Source organism: Hemitrygon akajei, chromosome 9, assembly GCF_048418815.1.
Source record: "Hemitrygon akajei chromosome 9, sHemAka1.3, whole genome shotgun sequence".
NCBI lineage: Eukaryota > Metazoa > Chordata > Chondrichthyes > Myliobatiformes > Dasyatidae > Hemitrygon > Hemitrygon akajei.
The window spans coordinates 81,170,065-81,197,701 of NC_133132.1; the positions used below are offsets into that span (position 1 = coordinate 81,170,065).

The 27,637-nt window shown below is 39.3% G+C and overlaps 1 protein-coding gene across 3 annotated transcripts; it reads left to right on the plus strand.

The window, feature by feature from the left end:
* The first annotated feature begins 3,272 nt into the window (after nucleotides 1-3,272).
* On the plus strand, nucleotides 3,273-27,628 carry LOC140733297 (F-box only protein 21). Of its 3 annotated transcripts, XM_073056438.1 has the most exons (8): nucleotides 3,273-3,520; nucleotides 6,249-6,307; nucleotides 12,436-12,597; nucleotides 18,354-18,443; nucleotides 20,532-20,614; nucleotides 21,774-21,937; nucleotides 22,383-22,493; nucleotides 27,326-27,628. In XM_073056438.1, exons 3-8 carry the CDS (start codon nucleotides 12,473-12,475, stop codon nucleotides 27,419-27,421), a joined length of 669 nt encoding a protein of 222 aa, XP_072912539.1. In that variant the 5' UTR covers nucleotides 3,273-3,520; nucleotides 6,249-6,307; nucleotides 12,436-12,472; the 3' UTR covers nucleotides 27,422-27,628. The 3 variants fall into 3 exon arrangements, with proteins under 3 accessions (XP_072912539.1, XP_072912538.1, XP_072912540.1); XM_073056437.1 differs by lacking the exon at nucleotides 6,249-6,307 and having other exon boundaries at nucleotides 3,275-3,520; XM_073056439.1 differs by lacking the exons at nucleotides 3,273-3,520; nucleotides 6,249-6,307 and adding an exon at nucleotides 14,409-14,491 and having other exon boundaries at nucleotides 12,463-12,597.
* Nucleotides 27,629-27,637: the final 9 nt, after the last annotated feature.

A 27,637-nucleotide genomic window follows, 5' to 3' on the forward strand; every position in this document is an offset into this window, starting at 1 on the left:
CGTATAAGGAACCGGATAGGCTTTGTCAAACTAAGGTGTGACATTTTCAGTTTATGCTATTTTACCCTTGATAGGTCTGTGTTTTCCAGTGCCATCCTTGGACACTGCTGTGGCATCATTAGGTAACATAATTTGCTTTCAGTTGACTTTATTGCAGAGGATGTAGCATGGAAATGGTGGATGGGTGTCAAATTAAGTTGTAGTTCACTTGGCCCTCCTATTCTTGCTGCATACAAGCCTAATGTGGCTTGTTGGTTGTAGTTCATTCCCAAAGGAATTATCTTTTCTCTAATAAAAGTTCTTAGTTGGATATCTACAGGCTTCAGTTCAATATATTTGAAATGCCATTAAAACTCAGTCCTATGTTACTCATTGTTATCACATTTTTCATCAACAGCATGCAGATTAGTGCTCCTTCTGAAACTGCAACTTGACTTTTCGTCTTTTTCTCTTTCCCGTGCAGTCCATTTATGTTCATATGCTGACATGCTCTTTATGTGTGTCCTACTTTTTCTGCAAGTGTTACCTTTAAACCTCCAACGGTCCAGTGTGTCTGAGCCCCTGCCACAATGGTAACAAAATTTGTACGGTCAGGCACATTTCTGTTCAGACGTTGCAACTTTGTTCACGCTCACTTTCATTCTTGACTATGTACAACTTAATTGCATCTCTGGCTGCTGTTTCCATTGTTACAATTTCAACTGCCCTTTTAAATGTGAGGTGTTTCAGTTAGGAGCCATTTTTGAATACTATCTTGTAAGATTCCACAAACTAAATGATCTCTCAGTGTATCAATAAGGCAATAACTGAATTGACAATGTCTTGACAATTTCTTCAATTCAGCCATATAAGCTTTTGATACAGCTTATGAAATCTAAAGTGTTCTGCAATCAATAATGGTTTCAGTTCTAAATATTCCTGTGTTACTGTTCACAATATCAGCAAAGCTCATTTCAGCTGGTTTGGTTGGAGCAGTGAAACTTCTAAGCAAACTGAATTCTCTTCCACCAATTGCACTCAGCAAAACCAGCACTTGTTCCTTATTGGCTATTCCATTTGCTTTAAAATACTGTTCAATTCATTCAGTATACATCATCCAGTCACTTGTTGTGCAATTGAACTAGTCTACGTTTCCAATGTAGCCAGCCATTTCTGCTTTTTATTTATTTTTTTTGTCACCTGGTACTCACTGTGAATGTATAAACATGTGAATGTTGTCCATTTTCTGCCCCTTTCTTTTAAAGTCAACCATCTCTCTCCCCTTGTGAAGAATTATGTGTTGCACCTTTTAAAATAACTTGAACATTTTGCTCCATCTGTGAAGAAAAAATGTGCTGCACTTCACCAGGTGGGTAGTTGCCTCGTTTTATTTTTAAATCGTCCTTGTCGCCACTGTAATGTTTTGTAACTCCAGAAAATAATTGAAAGAAAACATGGAAGCCAGGGAAAACCTGTCTACTTCATTTTACTTTTTTTTAACTGAGGCACTAAATATGACATGGTGGTGTCAAATGCTTGATCAAATAATAATAACCAAATATTAATGATGTATTAAATACACTACACATAGATTCATTGACCATTCAGAAATCTGATTGCAGAGGGGCAGTAGCTGTTCTGAATCATTGAGCATGGGTCAACAGGTTATTGTACCTCCTCACTGACAATAGTAACAAGAGGTTGTGATCCTTAATGGTGAGAGTCCTTAATGATAGATGCCAATTTCTTAAGGAACTGCCTTCAGTGTTGGGGGAGGTTGTACCTGCGATTGAGCTAGATGAGTTACAACCTTCTGCAATTTCTTGTGACCCTGTGCATTAGAGGCTTCAGACCATGCTAGAATACATGTTAGAATGTTCTCCGCATGCTTCAAAAGAAATTTGCCACATCTTTGGGTGACATAACAATTCTGCTCAAACTCCTCAGTCCTGTATGCCTCCACATTGCCATCTGAGATTTTACCAACAACAATGGTGTCACCTGCAAATTTATAAGGGATTATAAATCAAACAATCTATACTGGTTGTGGTCATTGGATGGGTGTGATTACTGAAGAAGGAACAGGAAATGCAGTCCTGGATGGAACAGTCCATTTGGAATACTGAAAGGAATGAGGAAGAAGTTTCTGGTGTTAGAATTTCACTAGAGATGCCCAAGGTTGATCAGTTCAATATGGATGAAAGTGGAATGTACTATGAGGAAAGGGGAATCCTACTCTTACTGTGGCTGATATGAGAGCAAGTGTGAGAAATAGAGATGTATCTGAGAACACAATCAACTATGGTAGATGAGAAGCAACAGATGAGAAAAATGTTTATCCCTGGGGTTTCTGCTACAACCACTATGTTCTGCTCTCTCAGTAATAGGATGTTGTCTCTTGTTCCCTACCTGTCTTTATTTATATTCCTGCTTTTACAGGATTTACAAATGGATTAGTAATGATTAACCTGCATACACCTTCAGCACACCTGGACATCCTTGAGCTCCAATTTATTCACGGACATTCTCTTTGTTGTCTCTTTGTCTGCACTTAATAAGCATGCTTATTTTCCCTCATTTTACAACTTAATGCATGTTTATTTTTTTAAAGTTTCCAGGTATGACAAAGAGTTATCGACCTGACTTGAAACATTAATTCACAGATTCTGCCTGACCTGCTGCTATATCTGAAGCCAAAATATTGAATGGGGATGAAATAATAAAAATTAAAGGGTATCCAAGAAGGCTGTTGGTAAAGTATGAATTATTTGTTGGGAATCACAAGTCTAATGCCCGTGATTGAAACACTTGCTAATAATTCATTAAAATATTATTTATGCTGTTGGGATTTCTGTTGAGTGAAAATTAGAAATCACTATTTTTAATATTTCCCTTCCGAAACACAGTAGAATATTATATATATATCATGGTACTTCAATGAGAAGTACTGGTTCCCTGAAGTTCGAGTTTGAGTTTAACAACTAATAACAAGCAAAGAACTGACAAAAAATGATAAACTGCAAGGGGGCGGCATGGGTTAGTTTTGAATTAGAATCATGTGACTGTACAAAGTGGCGTCTCAATCGTCCAGCTACACCAAACTGTTGAATTGACAGCTGGACAGACCGAGCCTCTACCTCTCTCGGTCACTGTTTGGTTAGAGGCGAGTGTGTCTGACGTGGCTCCGCAAGATTCGGCTCCTGGGACTAGTCGTGGGTTGACTCTATTGGATAAAATTAATCAAGGCGGCATGTTTGCCACCTACAGTCAGGAGGCGTAAAGCTGAGCGCAACTTACACAAACACGCATGCAAAGACGGCCACTCGTTTGCATTAATTATGAATTTTCAGTTCCTGTTTAGACTCTGCTGCAGAGTTAGTGACAATCTGAGGTGACCACTGGTGGCCTGCCCCTGTAGAATTGCTGTCCTGTGGTGGCTGTTGAATATGGACAAGCTTTGTGTTGCCGTGGATTTAGAGAAACTTTCAGTGAGGCTGGACTGACTTTCCAAAATTGCCATATTAAAATTATCTCGTGTTTGGTAAGTTCGGCCCATTTCATTCAATATATCCTTTGCTTTAGGTCCAGCTCTTTACTCCCAGCATGTGGTCTTATAAATGATGGAAAACAGGTACTTTTAAAGGAGTTAATAAGGTGTACTTACCAACTAAAAGTTATCTGAAGTGATCTTTAGGTGGTAATGAGATTTCTTTAAACAAAACTTAAATGACATATTTCTTAGCGTGATCAGAAACTTAAGTTTACATTTGATGGGATTACGATGAAGTTAATGGGTTTTCTAACCAGATTCAAATCAGAATTTGCTTTGTGCATACACTATTTGGTGCACCGCGTTCATATTTTATCACAACGTACAGGCTGCGCTTTCCTAAAACTGGTTCCTCATTATTGTGACTCAGCAGTACAGTTCACGTTTTGGAAACGATGCTTCGCCAGTGGGCTGGCGTAGTTCATGTTAATTGCGCTCATCACCTCTGGAACGTTTGTACCGACTGAGGAGCTGTTAGGCCAATTATTTTGACATCACTATATAGTGTAGTTGTGAAGCCGGGAAGTGAAAGGGCTGGGTATTGTTATTACATCCTGGACACGAATTCGCTTTATCCACCTGTAGTAGAGTTAAACTTAAAACCCGCGATTATATTGCAATAGTTTATAAATACTTCCAGCGAGTTTTAATTTTGAATTTTAATTCTCTTACGTTTGAAAGTGGATCGTGCTAAACTGTTATCTCCCCACATTTTGCTTTTCATTCTGATGGGTAGATTGATCTTAAAACTATTAAATAAAGAGACGGTAGCTGAGCGTTCTATTTCTAACACTTTTCACTTTCTCCGTCCTAAAATCACTTTGTCCATTTACCTCAACATCACCACATCCCTCACCATTTAGGACATCTCCAACGTGGTACTGTCATTAAAAAATCATTCTGAAGCGACAAAAAGTATGTTGTCTCAACAGCTACCAATAATACACGCCATCTTTCCTTTCAACTGCAGGTGGTGCAATGTCCGTTTTGCTTCCCCGTCTGCAAGCTTGACAGGGGAGTAAAGCAGGTTTTGTGGCTGCTTGCCAGATTAATTCTCTGACTCGCTCCCTCTCTGACGTCTGTTCTTGGTCTCCCACAAAGTTTAAATGAGAAACCGCACCCCGTCTTTTAACTAGGTGCATTTCAACCTGTGAACTGAAAGCATTGGTTCAGATGGTTCCGTTGATCATCAGAGAATGTATTCAGTACACAACTTGTCTTCGCAGACGTCCCCGAATAACAAGAACCGCAAAAGATTGAACAGAAAAACGGTAGAACTCCCAAGCCCCCTCTTCCCCTCCCCCAGCAAGCATCAACCAACGCATTATGTACATTTCCTTTAGAACCCTTCTTTGTCCCATTCCCACACCTTACCCTGAACTATCATTTCTGTTGCTTCTAATTTTCCTGCCTTCCACACTATCACAGACCTTTTCGTTTGCTCTACACATCTCAAATTCTCTAACGCCAAAAGCTAGCTGTATGCTTCTTGAGAGATGTTATCTAATTTGCTGAATATTTTCAGCATTTTCAGAATTGAGTTTTGTTTCGATAATTGTCAAATTTGTTGCTTTCCCTTATTACTGGGACACGTTTCATCTCTTTGTGTTACTCTGACATGCAGCAAGGAATGAATATTTACAATTAATTAGTTGAGAGCCTCTGAATAAACCATACATATCCTTCACTTTGCGATTCATTAGGATTGAATTATTGGTCACATTTAGAAAGTCACATTTTCTCAAGATTTAGAAAAGGGGCTGTGAAGCAAGAGTTACATTTTGTCGAATTTGTCATCTGCAAGATGACTGTGTTAAGGCATATCTTTAATCGAAAATGTGAACAAGCAAACAAGGTTACCTAACAAGATATTGCATGTGTTTGTTTCAGGACATGATTACATTGACTGTTATTTAGTGGTAAAACAAAATTCAGAAAATATACCCTGTTTCTGAGATGTTACTGTTTTAAATGGGAATGGTTTTGCACTCTTCACTAAGGAAATTGAATGGTTTGTCAGTTTATTGCCTTCTATCAGTATGGGAATAGTATGATGTAGACAAGGCAGATCCATGCCTGTAACAATCTTATTTGGAAGAGAGATGTAGCAAGTAAAAAGCATGCTGTAGTTTTACAAAATAAGTTACTGTAAATGGTTCTGAGTTATTTTGTTGAATTACAGTTGTGCAATAGTGTACAACTGTGCATTCTTTCACCTTAAGCACTGTTCTGAGGAGTGAGTGGACACAGATTCAACTTCTTTCACTTTAGTTCCTGCAAAATATTGTCACTCTGAGGAAGTGCTGAGGAAAAAGCAATGCATTTTTCTACATGAAAGTGAGAATGGAATCTGCTAGTACAACTTCCTTAGGTTTGCATTGATTTTGTCAATTTGTTTTTAGTTGACAGCATTGATTCTTAACAACACCTCTCAGGCATCTAGTCCAAACAGGCAAATGTGTGTCCAAGCAGTGTGTTTTGGGTCACTGTAGAGAGGACTAATCCTCACTCTGTATCACTGGTACACCTAATGTTATGATTACAGCTCAGAGCTATTTCTGTTCAGTAGTGCTGAAGGCATTTATAGTCCTTAATTGTCATTCCTGCTGAGAATCATTACCTCTGCATAAACTGTAACTGGGAACTCTACATTTTGATTTATGTAACTTACCAAATAACCAGTACTCTTACCTAACAGACCATATTTTGATTATTTTAGATTAAACTGAATTGTTTTCAGTTTTAGAAGGTTTGGTAAATAGAAGACCCAGATATAAGGTAAGAGGTAAAATAACTTGGCATTATGAGGTACAGAAAACCTCTGAGTTATGATCTGGAATACACTGCCTGAAAACATGCAGAACAAAAAATAAAAGCCCCTGTAGGTTTATAAAAATCCCAGGGCTATGAAGGAAGTACAGAGGAGAGGGGATGGTTGTAAGGAGAATAACTAATTAGGTAGTTCAACCATAACCTCCATAAAAACATTGGACTCGCTGCCTTTAGCTTCTGTGGTGGATCATTCCATAATTCCAGAAATAGCTGTACTATTATAAACAACAGACTTGACAATGAGCTACCTAACTACTAGCTAGTCTGCCTTCAGTTCAGATATTATCTATGAACCTTAGAAGGAAAAATAAGTGGGGAACAATGACAACGATAATTTTTAAATTCTGGAAGGGAAATTGTTGAGAACATTTAATTGACATAAAATAGAATTCATACATTATTTGTCTTCTCCAAAGCCGTCCATTTAGGTACAATCTTAGATTGACTGAGTGAAAATCATGTCAAGGTCCATTATCTTATCAATGTCCCTTTGCAGCTTCCTTCCCATAAATTATTTCTACATCATATTTTTAGAAATGTTTGTAAATGTTAACACTTCTTTCTAGTCACAAATGCAAATTGCTGATATATTGAATGAGTAGAAGGTTTGCTAATAGAGTCTGGTAGCACTCCATTGCCAGCTAAGCTATTCTGAGAAGTCACAATCAGAATCAGGTTTATTATCACCGGCATGTGACGTGAAATTTATTAACTTAGCAGCAGCAGTTCAATGCAAAACCCAATCTAGCAAAGAGATAAAAAAAAATAAATAAAATAAAACATAATAAACAAGTAAATCAATTATGTATATTGAATAGATTTTTTAAAATGTGCAAAAACAGAAATACAGTATATTTTAAAAAAGTGAGGTAGTGTCCAAAGCTTCAATGTACATTTAGGAATTGGATGGCAGAGAGGAACAAGCTGTTCCTGAATCGCTGAGTGTGTGCTGTCACCTGATGGTAACAGTGAAAAAAGGGCATGCCTTGGGTGCCGGAGGTCCTTAATAATGGACACTGCCTTTCTGAGACACCACTTCCTAAAGATGTCCTGGGTACTTTGTAGGCTAGTGTCCAAGATGGAGCTGACTAGATTTACAACCTTCTGCAGCTTCTTTTGGTCCTGTGCAGTAGCCCCTCCATACCAGACAGTGATGCAGCCTCTCAGAATGCTCTCCACAGTACAACTATAGAAGCATTTGAATGTATTTGTTGACATGCCAAATCTCTTCAAACTCCAAATAAAGTATAGCTGCTGTCTTGCCTTCTTTATGACTACATCAATATGTTGGGACCAGGTTAGATCCTCTGAGATCTTGACACCCAGGAACTTGAAACTGCTCACTCCCTCCACTTCTAATCCCTCTATGAGGATTGGTATGTGCTCCTTCATCTTACCCCTCCTGAAGTCCACAATCAGCTGTTCCGTTTTACTGACGTTGAGTGCCAAGTTGTTGCTGTGGCACCATTCCACTAGTTGGCATATCTCACTCCTGTACACCCTCTCGTCACCATCTGAGATTCTACCAACACTGGTTGTATCGTCAGCAAATTTGTAGATGGTATTTGAACTATGCCTAGCCACACAGTCTTGTGTATAGCGAGAGTAGAGCAGTGGGCTAAGCATACACCCCTGAGGTGCGCCAGTATTGATCGTCAGCGAGGAGGATATGTTATCACCAATCCGCACAGATCGTGGTCTTCCGGTTAGGAAGTCGAGGATCTAATTGCAGATGGAGGTACAGAGGTCCAGGTTCTGCAACTTCTCAATCAGGCTTGAGGGAATGATGGTATTAAATGCTGAGCTATAGCCAATGAACAGCCTCCTGATGTAGGTGTTGGTGTTGTCCAGGTGGTTTAAAAGTGTGTGAAGAGCCATTGAGGTTGCATCTGCCATTGACCTATTGTGGCAATAGGCAAATTGCAATGGGTCCAGGTCCTTGCTGAGGCAGGAATTCAGTCTAGTCTAGTCATGACCAACCTCTCAAAGCATTTCATCACTGTCGATGTGAGTGCTACCGGGCAATAGTCATTAAGGTAGCCCACATTATTCTTCTTAGGCACTGGTATAATTAATTGTTGCCTTTTTGAAGCAAGGGGGAACTTCTGCCCGTAGCAATAAGAGGTTGAAAATGGCCTTGAATACTCCCGCTGTTTTGTTGGCATTGGTTTTCAGAGCCTTACCAGGTACTCCATTGGGACCTTCTGCCTTTGTTCATGAAATTAATTCACATGTGAGCTAAGCTGCCAGTTGTGCCTCTGTTCGTGTTACTCTCGCATTTGGTCAGGTTCCTGACAAATTCCAAAAACTTGAGCATAAGAAACCCAGGCTGTGAATTTTGTGCAATAAAGAATACCACACTGCCATTTTTCTGATTATATGTTCCATGTACTGCCAATATGGATGATAAACATTTTAAAGGAGGACTTTAAGTGCAAGAGAATTAACTATGTATCCTGGTCAATCTTATCCTTCATTTTTTATCCTTTCCAAAAAAAGATTCACTTCAAAAGGGAAGAGATTACAGGCTACTGTGGGAAGCGAGGGAGGAGATTGCTGAGCCTCTTGCGATGATCTTTGCGTCATCAATAGGGACGGAAGTAGTGCTGGAGGATTGGAGGGTTGCAAATGTTGTTCCCTTGTTCAAGAAAGGCAGTAGAGATAACCCAGGGAATTATAGAGCAGTGAGTCTGACTTCAGTGGTGGGCAAGTTGCTGAAGATCCTGAGAGGCGGGATTTATGAGCATTTGGAGAAACATAATCTGATTAGGGATAGTCAGCATGGCTTTGCCAAGGGCAAATCATGCCTTATGAGCCCGAGTGAATTCTTTGAGGAAGTAACAAAACACATAGATGAAGGTAGAGCAGTGGATGTAGTGTATATGGATTTCAGTAAGGCATTTGATAAGGTTCCCCGTGCAAGACTCCTTCAGTAAGTATGAAAACATGGGATCCAAGATGACTTGCTTTGTGGATCCACAACTGGCTTGCCCACAGAAGGTAAAGGGTGGTTGTAGATGGTTCGTATTCTGCATGGAGTTCGGTGACCGGTGATGTTGTTCTGGGATCCCTCCTCTTTGTGATTTTTATAAATGACCCTGATGAAGAAGTAGAAGTGTGGGTTAGTAAGTTTGCTGATGATACAAAGGTTGTGAGTGTTGTGGATAGGCTGGAGGGTTGTCAGAGGTTACAGCGGGACATCAATAGGATGCAGAACTGGATTGAGAAGTGGTGGATGGACTTCACCCCAGATAAGTGTGAAGTGGTTCATTTTGGTAGGTCAAATTTAAAGACAGAATATAATATTAATAGCAAGACTCTTGGCAGTGCGGAGGATCTGAGAGATCTTGGGGTCCATGTCGATAGGACACTCAAAGCTGCTGTGCAGGTTAACAGCGTTGTTAAGAAGGTGTATGGTGTGTTGGCATTCATCAGCTGTGGGATTGAGTTCAAGAGCCGTTAAGTAATTTACAGCTATATAAGATTTTGGTCAGATCCCACATGAAGTACTGTGTTCAGTTCTGGTCACTTCACAACAGGAAGGATGTGGATACTATAGAGAGAGTGCAAAGGAAACTTACAAGGATGTTGCCTGGATTGGAGGGTGTACCTTATGAGAATAAGTTGAGTGACTTAGCCTTTTCTTCTTGCAGTGATAGAGGATGAGAGGTGACCTGATAGAGGTGTATGAGATGATGAGGGGCATTGATTGTGTGGATAGTCAGAGGCTTTTTCCCAATGCTGAAATGGCTAACACAAGGGGGCATAGTTTTAAGGTGCTTGGAAGCAGGTACAGAGGGGATGTCAGGGTAAGATTTTCACAGTGAAATGCACTGCTGGCAGTGGTGGTGGGGGTGAACACAGTCTGTTGTCACCAGTACAATTTTCTACACGGTGGTGTGTTGTGGTAACGGCATCAACACGAGTGATGCCAACAGGCTCAATAAAATGCTTAAGAATGCTGGCTCTGTTATAGGAGTCAAACTGGACAAACTAGAGGCTGTGGTAGAACAAAGGACCCTACGGAAAATCCTGGCAATTCTGGGCAATGTTTCTCACCCACTGTATGCCACCTGAACGGAGGAGCACTTTTAGTAATTGACTAAGACAACTGCACTGCTCCCAAGAGCGCTATATGAGGTCATGCATACCCTCAGCCATTAGGCTCTATAATGACACAAAAATACACCTGCAGATGCTGTGGATCAAAGAATACGTACACAACGCTGGAAGAACTCAGCAGGTCAGGCAGCATCCGTGAGAAAAGAGTGATAAAACTTTTCCTCATGGATGCTGCCTGACCTGCTGAGTTCTTCCAGCGTTGTGTATGTAGGCTCTATAATGAGTCAATCCATAGCCGGGGTAGTGATGACTCCCTCCTGTTAGACTGTTTGTGGTACTCTGCCAGCAATGGCGGTAGAGGCGGATACAATAGGGTCTTTTAAGAGACCCTTAGACAGGTACATGGAGCTTAGAAAATAGAGGGCAATGTGGAAGGGAAATTCTAGGCAGTTTCTAGAGTAGGTGGCATGGTCGGCACAACATTGTGGGCCAAAGGGCCTGTAATGTGCTGTACATTTCTTTACTCTATGTTCAAAAGTATTACATTGTACAAAAATAAACTTTGACTATGCAGTGCTATAAAATTAAGTTATCAAAAAATGAAAAGTGACTATGTTGCCAATGTACTTGATTGCCTCTGATTTGTTTTTATACTTTGAGAATACAAAATGGATGGAGTCAATACAAGTTCTGTCTCAAAATACTTAATTCATTTATTTTTAGGGCAATGAATGGATTAATGAACAAATGCATTTTATACTGTGTTTAATAATCCATATAGATTAAAAAACCCATTAATGCCCAGTGATGTAAGTATGTTTTCAATGGGACTGTGAGTTTTTAAAAAAGCTTGTGCTTGGATTGGTGTCCCTAACTAGAGATGTGAAAAATATCATGAACACAAAAGATTGTGCAGATGCTGGAAATCTTGAGCAACATGCACAAAATGCTGGAGGAACTCAGCAATCAGACAGCATCTATGGAGAGGAAAATGCAGGACTGATGAAGTGTCTCAGCTTGAAATGCTCCTCCATTGATGCTGTCTGACTTGCTGAGTTCCTCCATCATTTTGTGCACGTTGCTGAAAAACTATGAATGATTTCTACCTGCAATTGCTGATTAAGTTGAGCTGACTAGGACTCGTACATAAAGACTGAGAGATACAGCACATAAACATGCCCTTTGGCCCACTGAGTCTCTGCCAACCACTAACTATACTTTGGTATATACCTCATTCAGCTCTTGAAAGTAACTTTGGGTCCTTTATGTGACAGGCAAATAAAACTAAAACTCCTATGTTGCAAATAAAATTCTTGTAGACATTCACTTCCTAGAATTCCTGTATTTATAAATTATACCTACTTGAGTAGAAGAAGGCAATGGCAAACCACTTCTGTAGAAAAATTTGCCAAGAACAATTATAATCGTTGAAAGGCCACAATCACCTGCATCATATGATGTGGCAGATAACGAACCAACCTATTTGAGTAAGATTATGCAAATTCATAAACACATAGAGATGTACACTGTTGATTTGGAGAAAAAAGTAAGGATGGAAACAGTAAGAGAAATATTTTTACCTAAATATTAAATTACTTTCTAAATTCTAGTGACATTGCAGAACTGTAGTGGTATTCCTAGTGAATATTTGTAATCTAAAATTGAAAATTCTATAAAATAGCCATTACTTTAGAAAGTAAAGCTTAAAGGGTTTAATCAATTTGCTGTGACGCACCTGCATAGCGCATGCTTTATTTCCCTAATTTTTAAGAAGTATTTTTCTTGAGGTTACTTAAAAAACTATTTATATAACTAGAACTCTCCATATTTTCAATATATTAATACAGAATTTGACATACACATTTCAAGAACTCAGTGTCTGTTGTTTTATGGCTGTCTATTTGGTTATCAAAATAGTGGAATTTGTCTTATCCATGTATACTCTGAATTTTAAAATGTTTCCTAATATGTAATATATTCTTGTTTCTAACTAAATGGTGATTTTCTTCAAGTGTTCTATACTGTTAGGAAAGAGTGGCTGACACTGGAATGCCTCAGTTAACTGCAGCTGCTGCCTTGCAGATTGGTTTATTAATATCTGCACTTCCTGCACAGTATATTTTAACCCGATGGTTTGGCAGTGATTCTACCCAACGCATCCAGGCATCAAGAAGGTACTGTTAAACACTTTTTTTCTAATGTTTGTTGGTGTTTTTACCAATGTGTTATTGATGGGTAAAAAACTTTGCTTTGTCAGTGTCAGCATCAGAGAGTTCTATGACAGGCTTGGCCAAGTGAAAAGGAAGTGTGGCAGCTCTCTGTGTTGTTTCAGAATATTTTGCAGTCAAATTTTCCAACAAGTTCAATCTTTTTTCTGTCAATATCTACTGCTGTTAACTGATATAGCATTTGATACTCATGATTCACTGCCTTATGAATGGCCTGGTGCTTCATATGACCCATTCAAACAGCTCTATGTTGGAACTCTGCAATTTACTCCACTCAATGCCTCTTTTCCCACAGGACTATTTAATAGTTTCATGCTTGAAAGCATGGAGGGTTCGCATTAAATAACAATATGCACTAAGGTTTATATAAGGTACCTTATTTTATGTTATTTAGTTTGAATCCTCCATGCTTTCAGGCAATCTATACCAAATTACAATGAACTGCTGTTAGTACACGCTCAAGACCGTTCACCCTGCAACTTTTGATGTCCAAATAAGCACAATTAAAGGTAAATATTCAAACACCGCTTTCAAAGCTTTTGTACCTCCTCAGAGTGCGTTGCTTTTACCTTTGACTCAATATTGAAATTGCAACAAAGGGCTTTTCTTAAAATATTTAAGTAGTAGTTCCACATTAAAACCAGCCATGGATGTTATTGACCAGCATATTTGGAACATCTTAATGACACATAAGTGTTCTTTAATCTCAATTAACCACTTTGGTCCCAAAATTTTAATGAATATATAACCATCCCTTAATCACAAGCAACATTGCAGAGTTTTAAAACTTTATTTTTTACTTCAGTTTCTTGTTTATTTCTCCGCATTTATCCCACCAGTATTTCCTAATCTCTATTTTGCCAATCATTTAAATATAATGTATATTCTCTTAATTTTGCTTCCTGTTTTTTTGCAGTTTGTGTGCCGCTGAGGATTTTTAGAGGGTAGCTGTGGCTTACCTTATTGATGAATACTGCAGATACCTCTTAGCAGTGAAGCGCCAAAATATACTGGGGGAAGTCCCTTCTGTTTCAGTAATTGTATGAGGGGTGAACAATGTTCCTTCAGCTCTATGAGCAAAGCAGACCAAGACTGTAGCTAATGCCTAACCAACCTGTTGTAAAGGTTCCATATCTTCAGTTTTAGTGCTCTATTCTGTTACTAATATAGCAAATAATTCATTTTTAAAAATTCTGATGGAATGAAATAGGTAGGACATATTATCTATATTATGTCCTATACCTATAATATAATAGGTAGGACTGAGGAGTTTTGAAGAATGTGTATAAGAGGTAGGATTCCTGTAGGTGCAGCCTGGTAAAATCAGAATGTTTTAATATCACTAGCATGTGTTGTGAAATTTGTTGTTTTAAGGCAGCAGTACATTGCAAGACATAATAATAACAAAAAACTATAAACTTTATATATATAATAAAAATTAAATAAGTAGTACAAAAAGAGAGAAAAAAAGAAAAAAAAGTAGCAAGGTAGTGTTCATGGGATCATGACCCATTCTGAAATCTGATGACAGAAAGGAAGAAGCTTTTCTTATAATGTTGAGTGTGTGTCTTCATGCTCCTGTGCCACCTCCTTGGTAGTAGCAATGAGAAGAGGGCGTATACTGGCTGATGTAATGATAGATGCTGCCTTTATGAGGCATCGCCTTTTGAAGGCACCCTTGATGCTGTGGAGGCTATTGCCCATACTGGAGCTGGTTGAGTTTACAAATTTCTGTACTATTTTCTGATTCTGTGCAGTGGCCTCTCCATTTTGGATAGGGGTGCAACCAGTTAGACCTTATCTTCCAGTTTAGGATGGTGCTGGTGGCTAACAAAATGAGGTAAACAACTGCTTACTTTGCTTAACCACACTCTTTCTGGCAAACTTTCATAACAAGTAATACCCTGTAACTTCCCTTTGGACTTGGAGGCAATTCGAAGTGACGGAACCAGGGCGAGGTGGCAGGCCCATAGCCTAGAGCGAGGAGACCTGAGGTTCGATCAATTTAAGTGCCATGCCAAATTGAAAAGGTCAGGTACAGACCGAATCGAGGCAGCAGGGTGCAGGCTCTGAAGTGTATCGAGGTGATTGAACCCAATGTTTGAAAGTTGATTTTTCGCACTGGGCCAGATTAAAAAGCTCATGGTGTTGAGGCCCGAGGTGAGGTATGGGCCAGTTCAGCTTGCTGCTCCACGTCATCTACTCAGCTCCACACTGAACTCTGGGTCTCGGACTCTTTTCCTGGACCAGTTTCGAATGCTATTTGCTTGCAGTTATTTTTCGCACAATTTTTTTCCCTCCCTCTCTGCACATTGAGTGTTCGATAGCTTTTTAGAGATTCCTTTGGATTTCTTTGTTTTGTGGCTGTCTGCTAGGAGACAAATCTCTAGATTGTATAATATATGTATACTTGGATAGTAAATGTACTTTGAACCATTAGAATACTCTCCACAGTACAACTGTAGAAATTTGAGATAGTCTCCTCAAACTCCTAATGAAGTATAGCCGCTGTCATGTCTTCTTTGTAATTGTATGTGGGTCCAGAATAGATCCTCAGAGATGTTGACACTCAGGAACTTGAAACTGTGCTCACCCTTTCTACTGCCGATCCCTTGGTGAGGACAGATGTGTGCTCCCTTGACTTCCTGAAGTCAACAACCAATTCCTTCATCCTACGCCTGTTCAGTGCAAGTTTGCTGTTGCAACATTACTCAACCAGATGATTTATCTCACTCCTGAATGCTACCTCATCACAATCTGAAATTCTGCAGCAATAGTTGAGTCATTGGCAAATTAATAAATGCTGTGCAGCCACACAGTGGTGGGTGTAAAGAGAGTAGAGCAGTGGGCTAAGCATGCATCCTTGAGGTGCACCAGTGTTGACTGCAGCAAGGAGATGTTATTTCCGGTCTGCAGAGACTGTGGTCTCCTGGTGAGGAAGTCAAGGATCTTTCCAAGAGGGATGTTCAGAGGCCCAGGTTTTAGAGTTTGTTGATTAGAACATACTTGACATCCCCAAGTAACAGAATATCTGTTTTTTTATTGACTTTGGAAGCAATTCCCCTTAATAATTAAGCTTAAATTATAGCCTGCAAATATTGTGTCAGAATTAGAATTACCTCCTGCACTGATAATTAGCTATTTATATAAAGACAAAATTCACAACAGCTAATGGCTGTATTTTGATGAATTTCATTATTTCCACAAAGGGAGGGAGAGAAATTATTAATTTTGAATTGGCTCAGCAAGTAGATGCCAGAGCCTTTTTCTGTTGCAGTGTGAAAATATTCTCCTCGTTTTTTTTTTGGATTGATGGTTGATTGAATAAAGAGAAAAGTGTTGCCCTACCTTTGTTATATTTAAAGGGAGATAAAGGATATTATGCTGTCACTGTGCAAATTTGCTACCCTATTTCAACTCAGTTGTTGATGGAGTCGACTGCATTTAAATATCTTCAGGAAGATCTAGTTACATTCTGAGAGTTAACATACAATTCTTATCACAGCAAACTTGATGAAAGTGAAGTTGTTGCCTTGTTTAGTGTAGTTATAACCTGAGACCCAAAGGAAAGTATCTTAAAGATTTAAATGTCTGATGTTTCCATCATAATGAATACTCAATCATATTGTCAGTATTTGTGGTCTCATAGTGAATTGTTATAAAATGAATATGTCAAAAGCAGATTAATCACAGTCCTGATGAAGGGTCTCGGCCTGAAACATCAACACTTCACTCTTTCCCATAGATGCTGCCTGGCCTGCTGAATTCCTCCAGCATTTTGTGTGTGTGTTGCTTTGGATTTCCAGTATCTGCAGATGTGTTTCTGCTAATCACAGTTTTAATAGAGATTTGCATGAAATGTAAAAAGTAGTGGATTACTTACTTTGGTTCTTGCAAATATATTTCCTGTTGTCTTTTGTGGAAGAATTCAAATGTATATCAAGCAACTTTTAACATGAGTGCCTGTTCTGTATTGATTGGTAAATGTTCTGTAATCTCTAACCATTCATCTATGTAATCAGTATTTGCTTTTAGTATACTGATTGTTACTTAATCTACTAAACAAGATTAAGAAATGAACCTCACCAGTTAAATTATTTTATTGCAAGAATGAATTGTATTTTGATAATGATTGAGATAGCTGCATGAACAATGTCTAAAATGTGTTGCAACACACACAAAATGCTGGTGGAACGCAGCAGGCCAGGCAGCATCTATAGGGAGAAGTACAGTCGACATTTCGAGCTGAGACCGTTCATCAGGACTAACTGAAAGAAGAGATAGTAAGAGATTTGAAAGGGGGAGGGGGAGATCGGAAATGATAGGAGAAGACAGGAGGGGAAGGGATGAAGCTAAGAGCTGGAAAGTTCACTGGCAAAAGGGATACAAAGCTGGAGAAGGGAGAGGATCATGGGATGGGATTTGATGTATTTGCTGTCCTATCTCTATCTGATATTCTTTTCCTTGCTTCATATACAACATTGTTAGATCAAAGAACAAGTCTTGTGCCTCAAACACTTTTTGATACATTTTAAGGGTACAACTATAAATTGTTGCTAGTAAGGCCAGTACTTATTGCTGATCCCTAATTTCCTTTGAGAAAGTGGCAGTGAGACTTTGAACTAAGTGGCTTTTCAGGCCATGCCAGCAAGCATTTGAGAGTCAATTACATTCGTAGAGACCATACAAGGGAAAGACAACAGATTTCTCCCCTGACCACCATCCAACCCAAAAGGTTAGTACTGCTCAGACTTTTGGTCCAATTCCAGATTATTTAGTTGACTAAATTTAAAATCCACATCTGTCATAGAGGGTTTTGAACTTGTGTTTTTGGACAATAAGTCTAGGCCTCTGGATTTCATACCTGCTAACTTTACCAAGTAGATTCAAAGTACATATATTATTGAAGAATGTGTAAATTATACATCCTTGAGATTTGCTTGCTTCCAAGCAGCCACAAAGCAAGAAACCCGAAAGAACTCAATGTAAAAAAAAGTAAAGACCAACCCCCATTGTGCAGAGAAAGAGAGAATACACAAATCGTGCAAATAGAAGTGAACAACAGCATTCCAAACAAAATTGAGTCCTTAGATACGAATCCCGAGAGCAGCCTGGAGTAGGCCCAAAGCCTCAGTAACAGCTCATATTAGCAGGGCAAATCGGTGCAAAGCTTTCAGACACGAAGCCAAACAGCTGGGGTCATCACAGCTGCAGTGCCACGGAGAGAGAAACGAACATTATGGGAGAGTGTGTGAAATCAGCCCGACTCTCGCCTCCAATCCCGGCACCCTGCCTTTCCGGTCTAGCTGGTCTGGTGTTTGAATTGTCCAAAGAGCAGATCGTACCTTGCATTTGGACCCGGGCCCCTGCATTCTCACTGGTCTGTAATAATAATCACTTGTCATGAGATAGGCTTAACTGAGCACCATAGCCCATAAGTTGGAATTGTTTGTGTAGGAAATGTGAATAATACCATACAATCATACAGTATATAGTCCATTCCATTACTATAGAAACCAATGTATTACTGAAAGAGAGGGATTACATTATTGCTTTTTGTGTTGAAAGACATTTCGAGAATATCAGACATTAGTTGCAAAGTTATTACAAAATAATTTACTTTATTTCATGCAAAGGGTCAGTTCTTCTTTCACTTTTTCCCACATCCTAATGCATTAAATCTTGAATTTTGTTTCACAAAGACTAATCCATAGATGGAGTGAATTCCGAAAATCTTACTTAAGTTTGCAAGCATGGAAGGACTGGTTAAATGAATGGACTTTGAAGGAGAGGTAAGTTATTGAGCAACCCAACTGGTATCAACACTCTTGCCTGATCCCAATCAATGTTTAATACTTTATCTACATACATAGCAACCACCCACCTAAATCTGAGTCTAGAGTTTTATGAAAATATCACATGTAGTTTATTCATTTAGCTGTTTGGGTCCTAAGGTTTGCAATTCCCTTCTAAAGTCTGTTTCCCGATTTCTCTCATTTTAAAAATTCTTACTTGTCTTGGTGACAAATTCTTTGGCTGAGATTTTAAGGTCTATTTTTCCATGGTGTTTACTAAGGGATGCCTAAGATATGAGGGTAATAAGGAGTGAGGTCTTGGATCATATGTATATTATGAGGAAGGTGGTATTTGCAGCCTTGAAGTGCATTAGGGTGGGTAAATCCCCAGGGCCTGACCAACAGTACCCCCAGACCCTCTGGAAGGCCAGGGAAGAAATTGCAGAGGCTCCACTGGTGAAGTTCCAGAAGACTTAGAAGGTGGGTAATAATATTCCATTGTTCAAGAAGGGTAGCAAAGACAGGCCGAGGAATTACAGGCTGGTGAGTCTGAATTCATTTGCCGGGAAGTTACTGGAGGGAACTCTGAGAGACAAGATTTGTATCACTTGGATTATCAAAGCCTGATCAGGAATAGTTAGCATGCTTTATTTTGTGTGGGAGGTCGTGTCTGACAAATCCTTTGGAGTTTTCTGAAGAGGTAACTAAGGGGATAGATGAGGTAGGGGCAGTGGATGTTGCTTATATAGACGTTAGTAAGGCCTTTGACGAGGTCCTGTGTGGCAGCTAATCAGAAAAGTTAGTTTACATGGGTTTTGGAGGAACTAGCAATGTGAATTCAAAATTAGCTTGATGATAGGTGATGCTTAAAGGCCAATTTTCCAACTGGAAGCCTGTGACTAATGGGGTGCCCCAGAGGTCAGTGTTGGGACCTCTGTTATTCATTTTTTATTTAAATGATTTGGATGTGAATATACATGGTATGATTAGCATGTTTGCTAATGATATTAAATTAGGGAGTCCAGCTGATGGTGAAGCAGGCTACAATAAATTGTAAAGCGATCTTAATCAGCCGGGGAGATGAGCCGAGGAATGACGTGGATTTCAATTTAGATGAGTATGAATCGACCCATTTTGGATTGTCAAACCTCATAAAATGAAAAGCAGGTCACTGATAGTTGTTGTGGAATGGAGGGATCTGAGAATACAGCGGCTAGTTTGCTGAAAGTGGTTGCGTTTCCCTGCATTTAAATAGGGTGGGGAAGAAGTCATTTGACATGCTTGCCCTCATCAGGCAGGCCATTGAGTTCAGGAGTAGGGACATTATGTGGTAGCTATCTCAGTCACTGATGAGGCCACCCTTGGGATGTAGTGTACAGTTTTGTTCATCTTGTTATAAGAGGTTGGTTACACTGGATCTTCATTCTCTGGAATGCAGAAGAATTACTGTCCTCAATAGAAGTTAATAAAATTGTGAGGGCTGTGAGGGTTATGGGCCAAATGTAGGCAACTGAGACTAGTGGGGAGGGTGCAATGTTCAGTATGTGTTGTATTACACTAAGGCTATGACTCCCATGTTCAGCCTGCTTTCTTAGCACAAGTCATCTTGGAATGTTCTTCAATGTTAGAAGAGCAAAAAAAAAGTTTTTTTTAATTGATGCTTTTACCACTACAATTTCTGCATTACATATTTAAACTTGATCATTAAGTCACTATAATTTATGACTTAGAGGACTGATCATCTGCCAGGTTTTCTTGACAAGTAGAGTTAATTTCAGTAGTAAAATAGATTACTGCTCTTTTACTTTGTAGCCACGTGCTGCCTGAAATCAATGTGCTGACTTGTGTAATCCTTGAATTTTTCCTTGCCGGAATCATCTTTAATTGTGCTTACAAATTATCTTACCTACAAATTCAAACTCAAGGATGGTGAGGGAAAACACACACTAGAAAATCTGGCATGTAATATTCCCTGTGGTTTTTAAATTTTTTTAATTTTTCACTCTTCCATTTACGTGTCTGTTTATTGATTGGGTTAAGAGCTTTTGGAAAAATTTCAAATTTCATATTTTCTGATGTCTGCAGATCTGTTCAAAATGAGGACCCTCCTGGGGAATCCCCAGCTTTTGAAGTCTTGATGTTTAAAGAGAAGGATGGATACTTTGCAGGTATCATGTAGGGAAACCATAAAAAATAATTCTTGTTGGTCAGTTTAGAACATGGCTATATAATTTAATCTTATATAGTAATCTCTACATTTCCCTAAATAAAAATGCCTCACTTTGTTTATTTTGTTAACCCTTTTCACTGAGCAGTCTACTCACTCTTTTCATTTTCTTTGTATGTATTATTTAAACTGAATGTTCACCCTCACTGTTGCAAAGTGGAGTCATGGCATTAAGTGCATCTTAATTTGATTCCCTTTTAAGCTCATACTGGGGAGTCTGTACAGGGGTATCATTAGAGTTGCTTCCAAGTACTTGTATTGTATCCAAGCCAGCATTTGGTATATTGAGATTATCCCATGCTAGCCTTATCAGCAGCCTTAGAACCCACACAATCAGCCTGCACACAAGCCTTTCTTAACCCTAAATTGGCACCTAAGAGAAGGACAGGAGTGTAGTGATTGATTTGAGATATTTGCACCATACAATCCCTTAAATTTAAAAAATATCCTTCAAAAGATAATTGGCAGGTCAGCTTTTTTGAATTACGTTCCTAAACTATGGAATTCCATTCCTAAAACTATAAGGGATACAGACTCAGTTGACATTTTAAATGCCAGCTCAAAACCTATTTATTTAACCTTGCTCTTAACTAACCATCTTTTTGTCTTTTATTTTCATGTTTTAGCCCATTGTAATACTCCTTGAATTACCTTGTGTGAAAAGTGGTCTATAAATAAATTGTTATTATTTGCAAATAGATCTTTTGGGGTGCTACTTCAAGAACAGCCCTGTGATCAGCTTTGTTGTATTTCCAGAAACTTCAATTCAAAATGAAATTCCATAATTTTCACACTTAAATGAAAAAGTGGATGGTAATTATGTTTGGCTGGAGCAGCCTATTTTCTCCATAAGACCAGTTAAAAACAAAATAGGGAACTGATAACTTCTGAGGCTAGGAATGAGATCCAGCTAAATTGATAAGACTCATTTTTCTTTAAAAAAACAGGCTTTAATAACATAGCACCAAAAAATTTGGAAGCAACAGTTTGTATTTTAAACTGTATATTCGTAATGTTCCTGTTCAATAAATTTTTTCAAAGACTGCAAATTAAATTTTGATTTTTACTTGTAAAACCTGCCATTTTCCACATTTTGTTAGGCTCACCTGAGCCTCGATCTCCAAGGCCCCTATTTGTCAAATACAGAGTGGGTGATGTCTTCAAGCACAAACATGAAGGATTCCGTGGTGTGATAGTTGGATGGGATGAGAATGCAAGAGCCCCAGAAGAATGGCTTAATGAAAAATATCCTTCAGACTTCCAGGTAATGCAGGCCCAATGAAAGGATATGGAAAAGCTGTGCATATAAATAAAATTATTGCAAATCTGGTTTAACTTTTCACTTATTTTAACCTTTAAACTATATCCGAGGTTGAGCATGTAATCATTTTTGTTCTGATATATATTTCACTATAACACACATGAAATACTGGAGGAACAGCAGGCTAGGGATCTACGGAGAGGAATAAAGATCCAATATTTTGGGCTGAGACCCATCTGATGAAGGGTGTCATTCCTCCCGCATGTTATTCTGGATTTCCTGCATCTCTAAAATCTCTTGTGTGTATATATTTTGTTTTAATGAATAAATTAAGTGATAGTTAAGTGCTGTTAAAGCTAAGTATTTACTGGTTATGTTCTGCTATCACTTCTGCAGTTGTATGGGTGAATAGGTGCATAACCAATTATCAATACATTTGTCTCCATAGAATTTGAAACATACTCCTCATTATAAGGTTCTTGTTCATGCAAATGATGGAACAAATTCAATAACACGCTATATTCCAGAAGAGGATATTGTCTTACTGACAGGTGTACAGGTAAGTGTTTGAGTTTGGGGATGAATGTACATTTGAGGACAAGATGCTGTATAAAAGCCAAGGTGAAGGTAGCCTCTTTGAGAATTTTTCAATGGTGCTTTTGGCATAGATCAAAGTACCATTAAGCCTGTTGTTTATTACTTTAAATACTGGTTCCTATGTGTGATCAATACTAATTGCCAATTGTGACATTGATGGAATGGCTGTTTTCAAATTGAGGAAAACTTTTTTGGATGGGTAATGAAGGAAAACTGGAAAGTTGAGGGGGAAAAAAAGGAGTAGCATGTTAGCATTCAAATTAAAAAGAGAGACAATCCCTGGAGTACAAAATAATGCTTCTTTATTAAGCAAAAAACAAAGCAATGTGCATATATATAAATGAGAATGGTATTTAAAAGGTTTATGACCTTATATAGCGTGTTAGAAGCATACAGCATGAAAACAGGCCAACTGATTCATGCTGTGACCAAGGTTTCCAGCTAAGCTAGTCTCACTTGCTCACATGTGGCTCATGTCCCTTTGAACATTTCCTATCCATGTTAAACTGTCCAAGCACCTTTTTAAATATTGTTAATGTATCTGCCTCAAATACTTTGTCAGCTCATTCCATTTACTGAACACTCTCTGGGTGGAAAATGTTTCCCTTAAGGTTCCTATTAAATTTCTCCCCTCTCACCTTAAACCAATGCCCTCTGGTTCTTGACATCCCAACCCTGGGAAAAAGACTGTGCTTATTCATGCTATTTATGTACCTCATAATAAACCTCTGTAAGATCACATGATTTTCCTATGGCCCGTTGAAAAGAGTTCTAACCTGCTCAACTCTGTGCCTCAATTCCTGGGAACATTTTCGCAAATCTCCTTTGCACTCTTTCCAGCTTAATGGTATCTTTCCTGTAGCAAGGTGATCAAAAGTAAACACAATATTCTAAATGCCTTTGTTAAAGAAAAATAGATTGAAGTAATTGAAGAAGATAGCTAACGACACTTATAACCTTCAATCTGTTAATATTTTTTCCATCAATTTACTTTTACTTATAAACATTCAAATAGTTTCTCCTTCCATTAGTTTTCTTCTGTTCCTGGCATGGCAGACTGACCTTGTGGCTTGGAATATTTTCACTGGGTGCCCCTCCCAAATATCTTTTTATTAGATGTGAGCTTGCTAGAAGGTATTTAAGTACATAGCATCACAACTGAAGCCAATCCCACCTTCACCCAGCAAACTCACAAATGTAGGTGTTAATAGGCCATAAGACATAGAAGCAGAATAAGGCCATTCAGCCCATTGAGTCTGCTTCACCATTTGATCATGGCTGATCCATTTCCCTCTCAACCCCATTCTTTTGCTTTCTCCCCATAATCCTTCCACAGATTCACCATCCTCTGTCAAATATCCCCCTCATGAGATCTCCCCCTCATTCCTCTAAATTCTAGGGAGTACAGGCCCAGAACCATCACATGCTCCTCATACATTAAGCCTTTCGTTCATGGAATTATTTTCATGAAACTCCTTTGAACCCTTTCCAAAGTCAGCACATCCTTTTTTAAATAAGGGCCCCAAAACTGCTCACAATACTGCAAGTGAAGCCTCACTAGTGCCTTATACAGCCTCAGTATTACATTCTTGTTTTTATGTTCTAGTCCTCTCGAACATTGCATTTGCCTTCCTCACCAGTGACTCACACCGCAAGTTAACCTTCAGGGAATCATGCATGAGGAACTACCAAGTCACTTTGCACCTTGCATTGTTGAATTTTCTCCCCGTTTAGAAAATAGCCTATGTTTTTAATCCTACTAAAGTGCATGACCATACACTTCCTTGAACTATATTCCATGTACCACTTCTTTGCCCATTCTACTATTCTGTCTTAAGTCCTTCTGCAGCCTCCCCACTTCCTCAACATTACCTGCCCCTCCACCTATCTTGGTATTGTCTAAAAACTTGGTCACAAAGCCATCAATTCCATCATTGACATACAACATAAAGAGAAGCGGTCCCAACATCAAACCCTGTGGAACACCACTAGTCACTGGCAGCCAGTCAGAAAAGGCTCCCTTTATTCCCAATCTTTACCTCCTGCCAACCAGCCAGTATTGCCAGTATCTTTCCTGTAATACTACGGATTCCTGCTCAGCAGCCTCATGCAGCATCTTATCAAAGGTCTTTTGAAAATCCAATTACACAACATCCACCGATTCTCCTTTGCCCATGCTGCTTGTTATTTCCTCAAAGAATTACAACAGATTTGTCAAGCAAGATTTTCCCTTAAGGAAACCATTTTGACTTTATCCATTTTTTTATGTGCCTCCAGTACCTCATAACCTCATCCTTAACAATAATCTCTAACATCTTCCCAAATACAAGTCAAGTCAAGTCACTTTTATTGTCATTTCGACCATAACTGCTGGTACAGTACATAGTAAAAATGAGACGTTTTTCAGGACCATGGTGTTACATGACACAGTACAAAAACTAGACTGAACTATGGAAAAAACAACATAGAGAGAAAAAAAACAACTACACTAGACTACAGCATAAAACAGTGCAGGCATTACAATAAATAATAAACAGGACAGTAGGGCAAGGTGTCAGTCCAGGCTCTGGGTATTGAGTAGTCTGATAGCTTGGGGGAATAAACTGTTACATAGTCTGGTCGTGAGAGCCCGAATGCTTCAAAGCCTTTTCCCAAATGGCAGGAGGGAGAAGAGATTGTATGAGGGGTGCATGGGGTCCTTCATAATGCTGTTTCCTCTGCGGATGCAGCGTGTAGTGTAAATGTCCGTGATGGCGGGAAGACAGACCCCGATGATCTTCTCAGCTGACCTCACTATCCGCTGCAGGGTCTTGCGATCCGAGATGGTGCAATTTCCGAACCAGGCAGTGATGCAGCTGCTCAGGGTGCTCTCAATACAACCCCTGTAGAATGTGGTGAGGATGGGGGGTGAGAGATGGACTTTCCTCAGCCTTTGCAGAAAGTAGAGACGCTGCTGGGCTTTCTTTGCTATGGAGCTGGTGTTGAGGGACCAGGTGAGATTCTCTTCCAGGTGAACACCAAGAAATTTGGTGCTCTTAACGATCTCTACCGAGGAGCCGTCGATGTTCAGCGGGGGGGTGGTTGCTCCGTGCCTTCCTGAAATCAACAACCATCTCTTTTGTTTTGATCACATTCAGAGACAGGTTGTTGGCTCTGCACCAGTCTGTTAGCCGCTGCACTTCCTCTCTGTAAGCTGACTCGTCGTTCTTGCTGATGAGACCCACCACCGTCGTGTCATCGGCGAACTTGATGATGTGGTTCAAACTGTGTGTTGCAGCACAGTCATGGGTCAGCGGAGTGAACAACAGTGGACTGAGCACACAGCCCTGGGGAGCCCCTGTGCTCAGTGTGATGGTGTTGGAGATGCTGCTTCCAATCCAGACTGACTGAGGTCTGTCAGTCAGGAAGTCTAGGATCCAGTTGCAGAGGGAGGTGTTCAGTCTCAGTAGGCTCAGTTTTCCAATCAGTTTCTGAGGGATGATTTATTAAATGCTGAACTGAAGTCTATGAACAGCATCCGAACATATGTGTCTTTTTTGTCCAGGTGGGTTAGGACCAGGTGGAGGGTGAAGGCAATGGTGTCTTCTGTTGAGCAGTTGGGACGTACGCAAACTGCAGGGGGTCCAGTGAGGGGGGCAGCAGGGTCTTGATATGCCTCATGATAAGCCTCTTGAAACACTTCATGATGATGGATGTGAGTGCAACGGGACGGTAGTCATTTAGGCAGGACACTGAAGACTTCTTCGGCTAACTTGTCCACAATTTCCTTTCTTCTGCCACCCTCCCTTAAAGAGTGGAGTGACATTTGCAGTTTTTCTGTCCTCCGGAACCATTCCAGAAACTAGAACGATCATTTCTAATGCCTCCATAATCTTTTCAGCTACCTCATTCAGAATCCTGGGGTGTAGTCCATCTGGTCCTGGTACCTTCAAACCTTTCAACTTCCCAAGCACCTTCTCCCCAGTATGAGCAACTGCACTCATTTGTGCCCTCTGAGTCTCTTGGAATTCCGACATACTGCTAGTGTCTTCCACAGTGAAGACTGATGCAAATATTTATTCAATTTGTCTGCCATTTCCTTGTCCAGCAACATTTTCCAATGGTCAGATATCTACTCTCTCCCCTCTTTTATATAATATGAAAAGTGGTTTTGTATCCTCTTTGATATTATTGGCTAGTTTACTTTCATAGTTAATCTTTTCCCTCCTTAAGGCTTTTTTAGTTGCCTTCTGTTGGTTTTCAAAACTTGTCAATCCTCTAACTTCCTACTAATTTTTGCTCTATTATATGCCCTCTCTTTTGCTTTTATGTTGGCTTTTACTTCCCTTGTCTACAACGGGTGTGTCATCTGCCTTTAGAATATTTCTTCTTCTTGGGAAGCATTTATCCTACACCTTGTAAATTGCTCCCAGAAGCTCCAGCCATTGCTGCTTTACCATCATCCCTGCTAATGTCTCCTTCCAATCAACTTATGCTGGCTCCTTGCTCATGCTTCTGTAATTCCCTTTACTCCACTGTAATACTGATATATTTGACTTTAGCTTCTTCTCAAATTGCAGGGTGAATTCTATCATATTATGTTCATTGCCTCCAAGGGTTCCTCTGCCTTAAGCTCCCTAATCAAATTGGTTCATTGCACAACAACCGATCCAGAATAGCTGATCCTATACTCGGATCAAGCTATTAGATTGAGTGGAAACTGTTGTTTACTCTTGTGCATTCAGAGAATTTGAAATGTACTGTAGAACTTTTTCCTCAGGCTTGGTGATTATTTTTGCATTTTGTTATTTTTAGGTGAACCATCCACTGTTGCCTTCTTTCTTCATTATGTTTGATGGACACCGATACATAATGATGCCATGGCTGAAGCAAATCTACCCACATGACTAAATAGAGGTTAACTTCCAATGCTGTAGGGAATGTAATTGCCAAAGTAGACTTAATGTGAAGCTTTTAAATTCACACTATATGCGATGAATACATGATGTACTTAAGATAATAGGACATTTCTTTAAATGGTTTTAAAATGTTACCATCACAGGAACATTCCTGTTGATATTTTCATTTGGAACGTTAAATAAATACAAGTTGATTTGATCTCTGTGT

Coding starts and splice junctions, on each gene's coding strand:
- LOC140733297 (XM_073056438.1), top strand. CDS start 12,473: ATGCCTCAGTTAACTGCAGCTGCTGCCTTGCAGATTGGTTTATTAATA. Junction 12,598..18,353: donor CGCATCCAGGCATCAAGAAG/GTACTGTTAAAC, acceptor TGTTTCACAAAG/ACTAATCCATAGATGGAGTG. Junction 22,494..27,325: donor TCTTACTGACAGGTGTACAG/GTAAGTGTTTGA, acceptor TGTTATTTTTAG/GTGAACCATCCACTGTTGCC.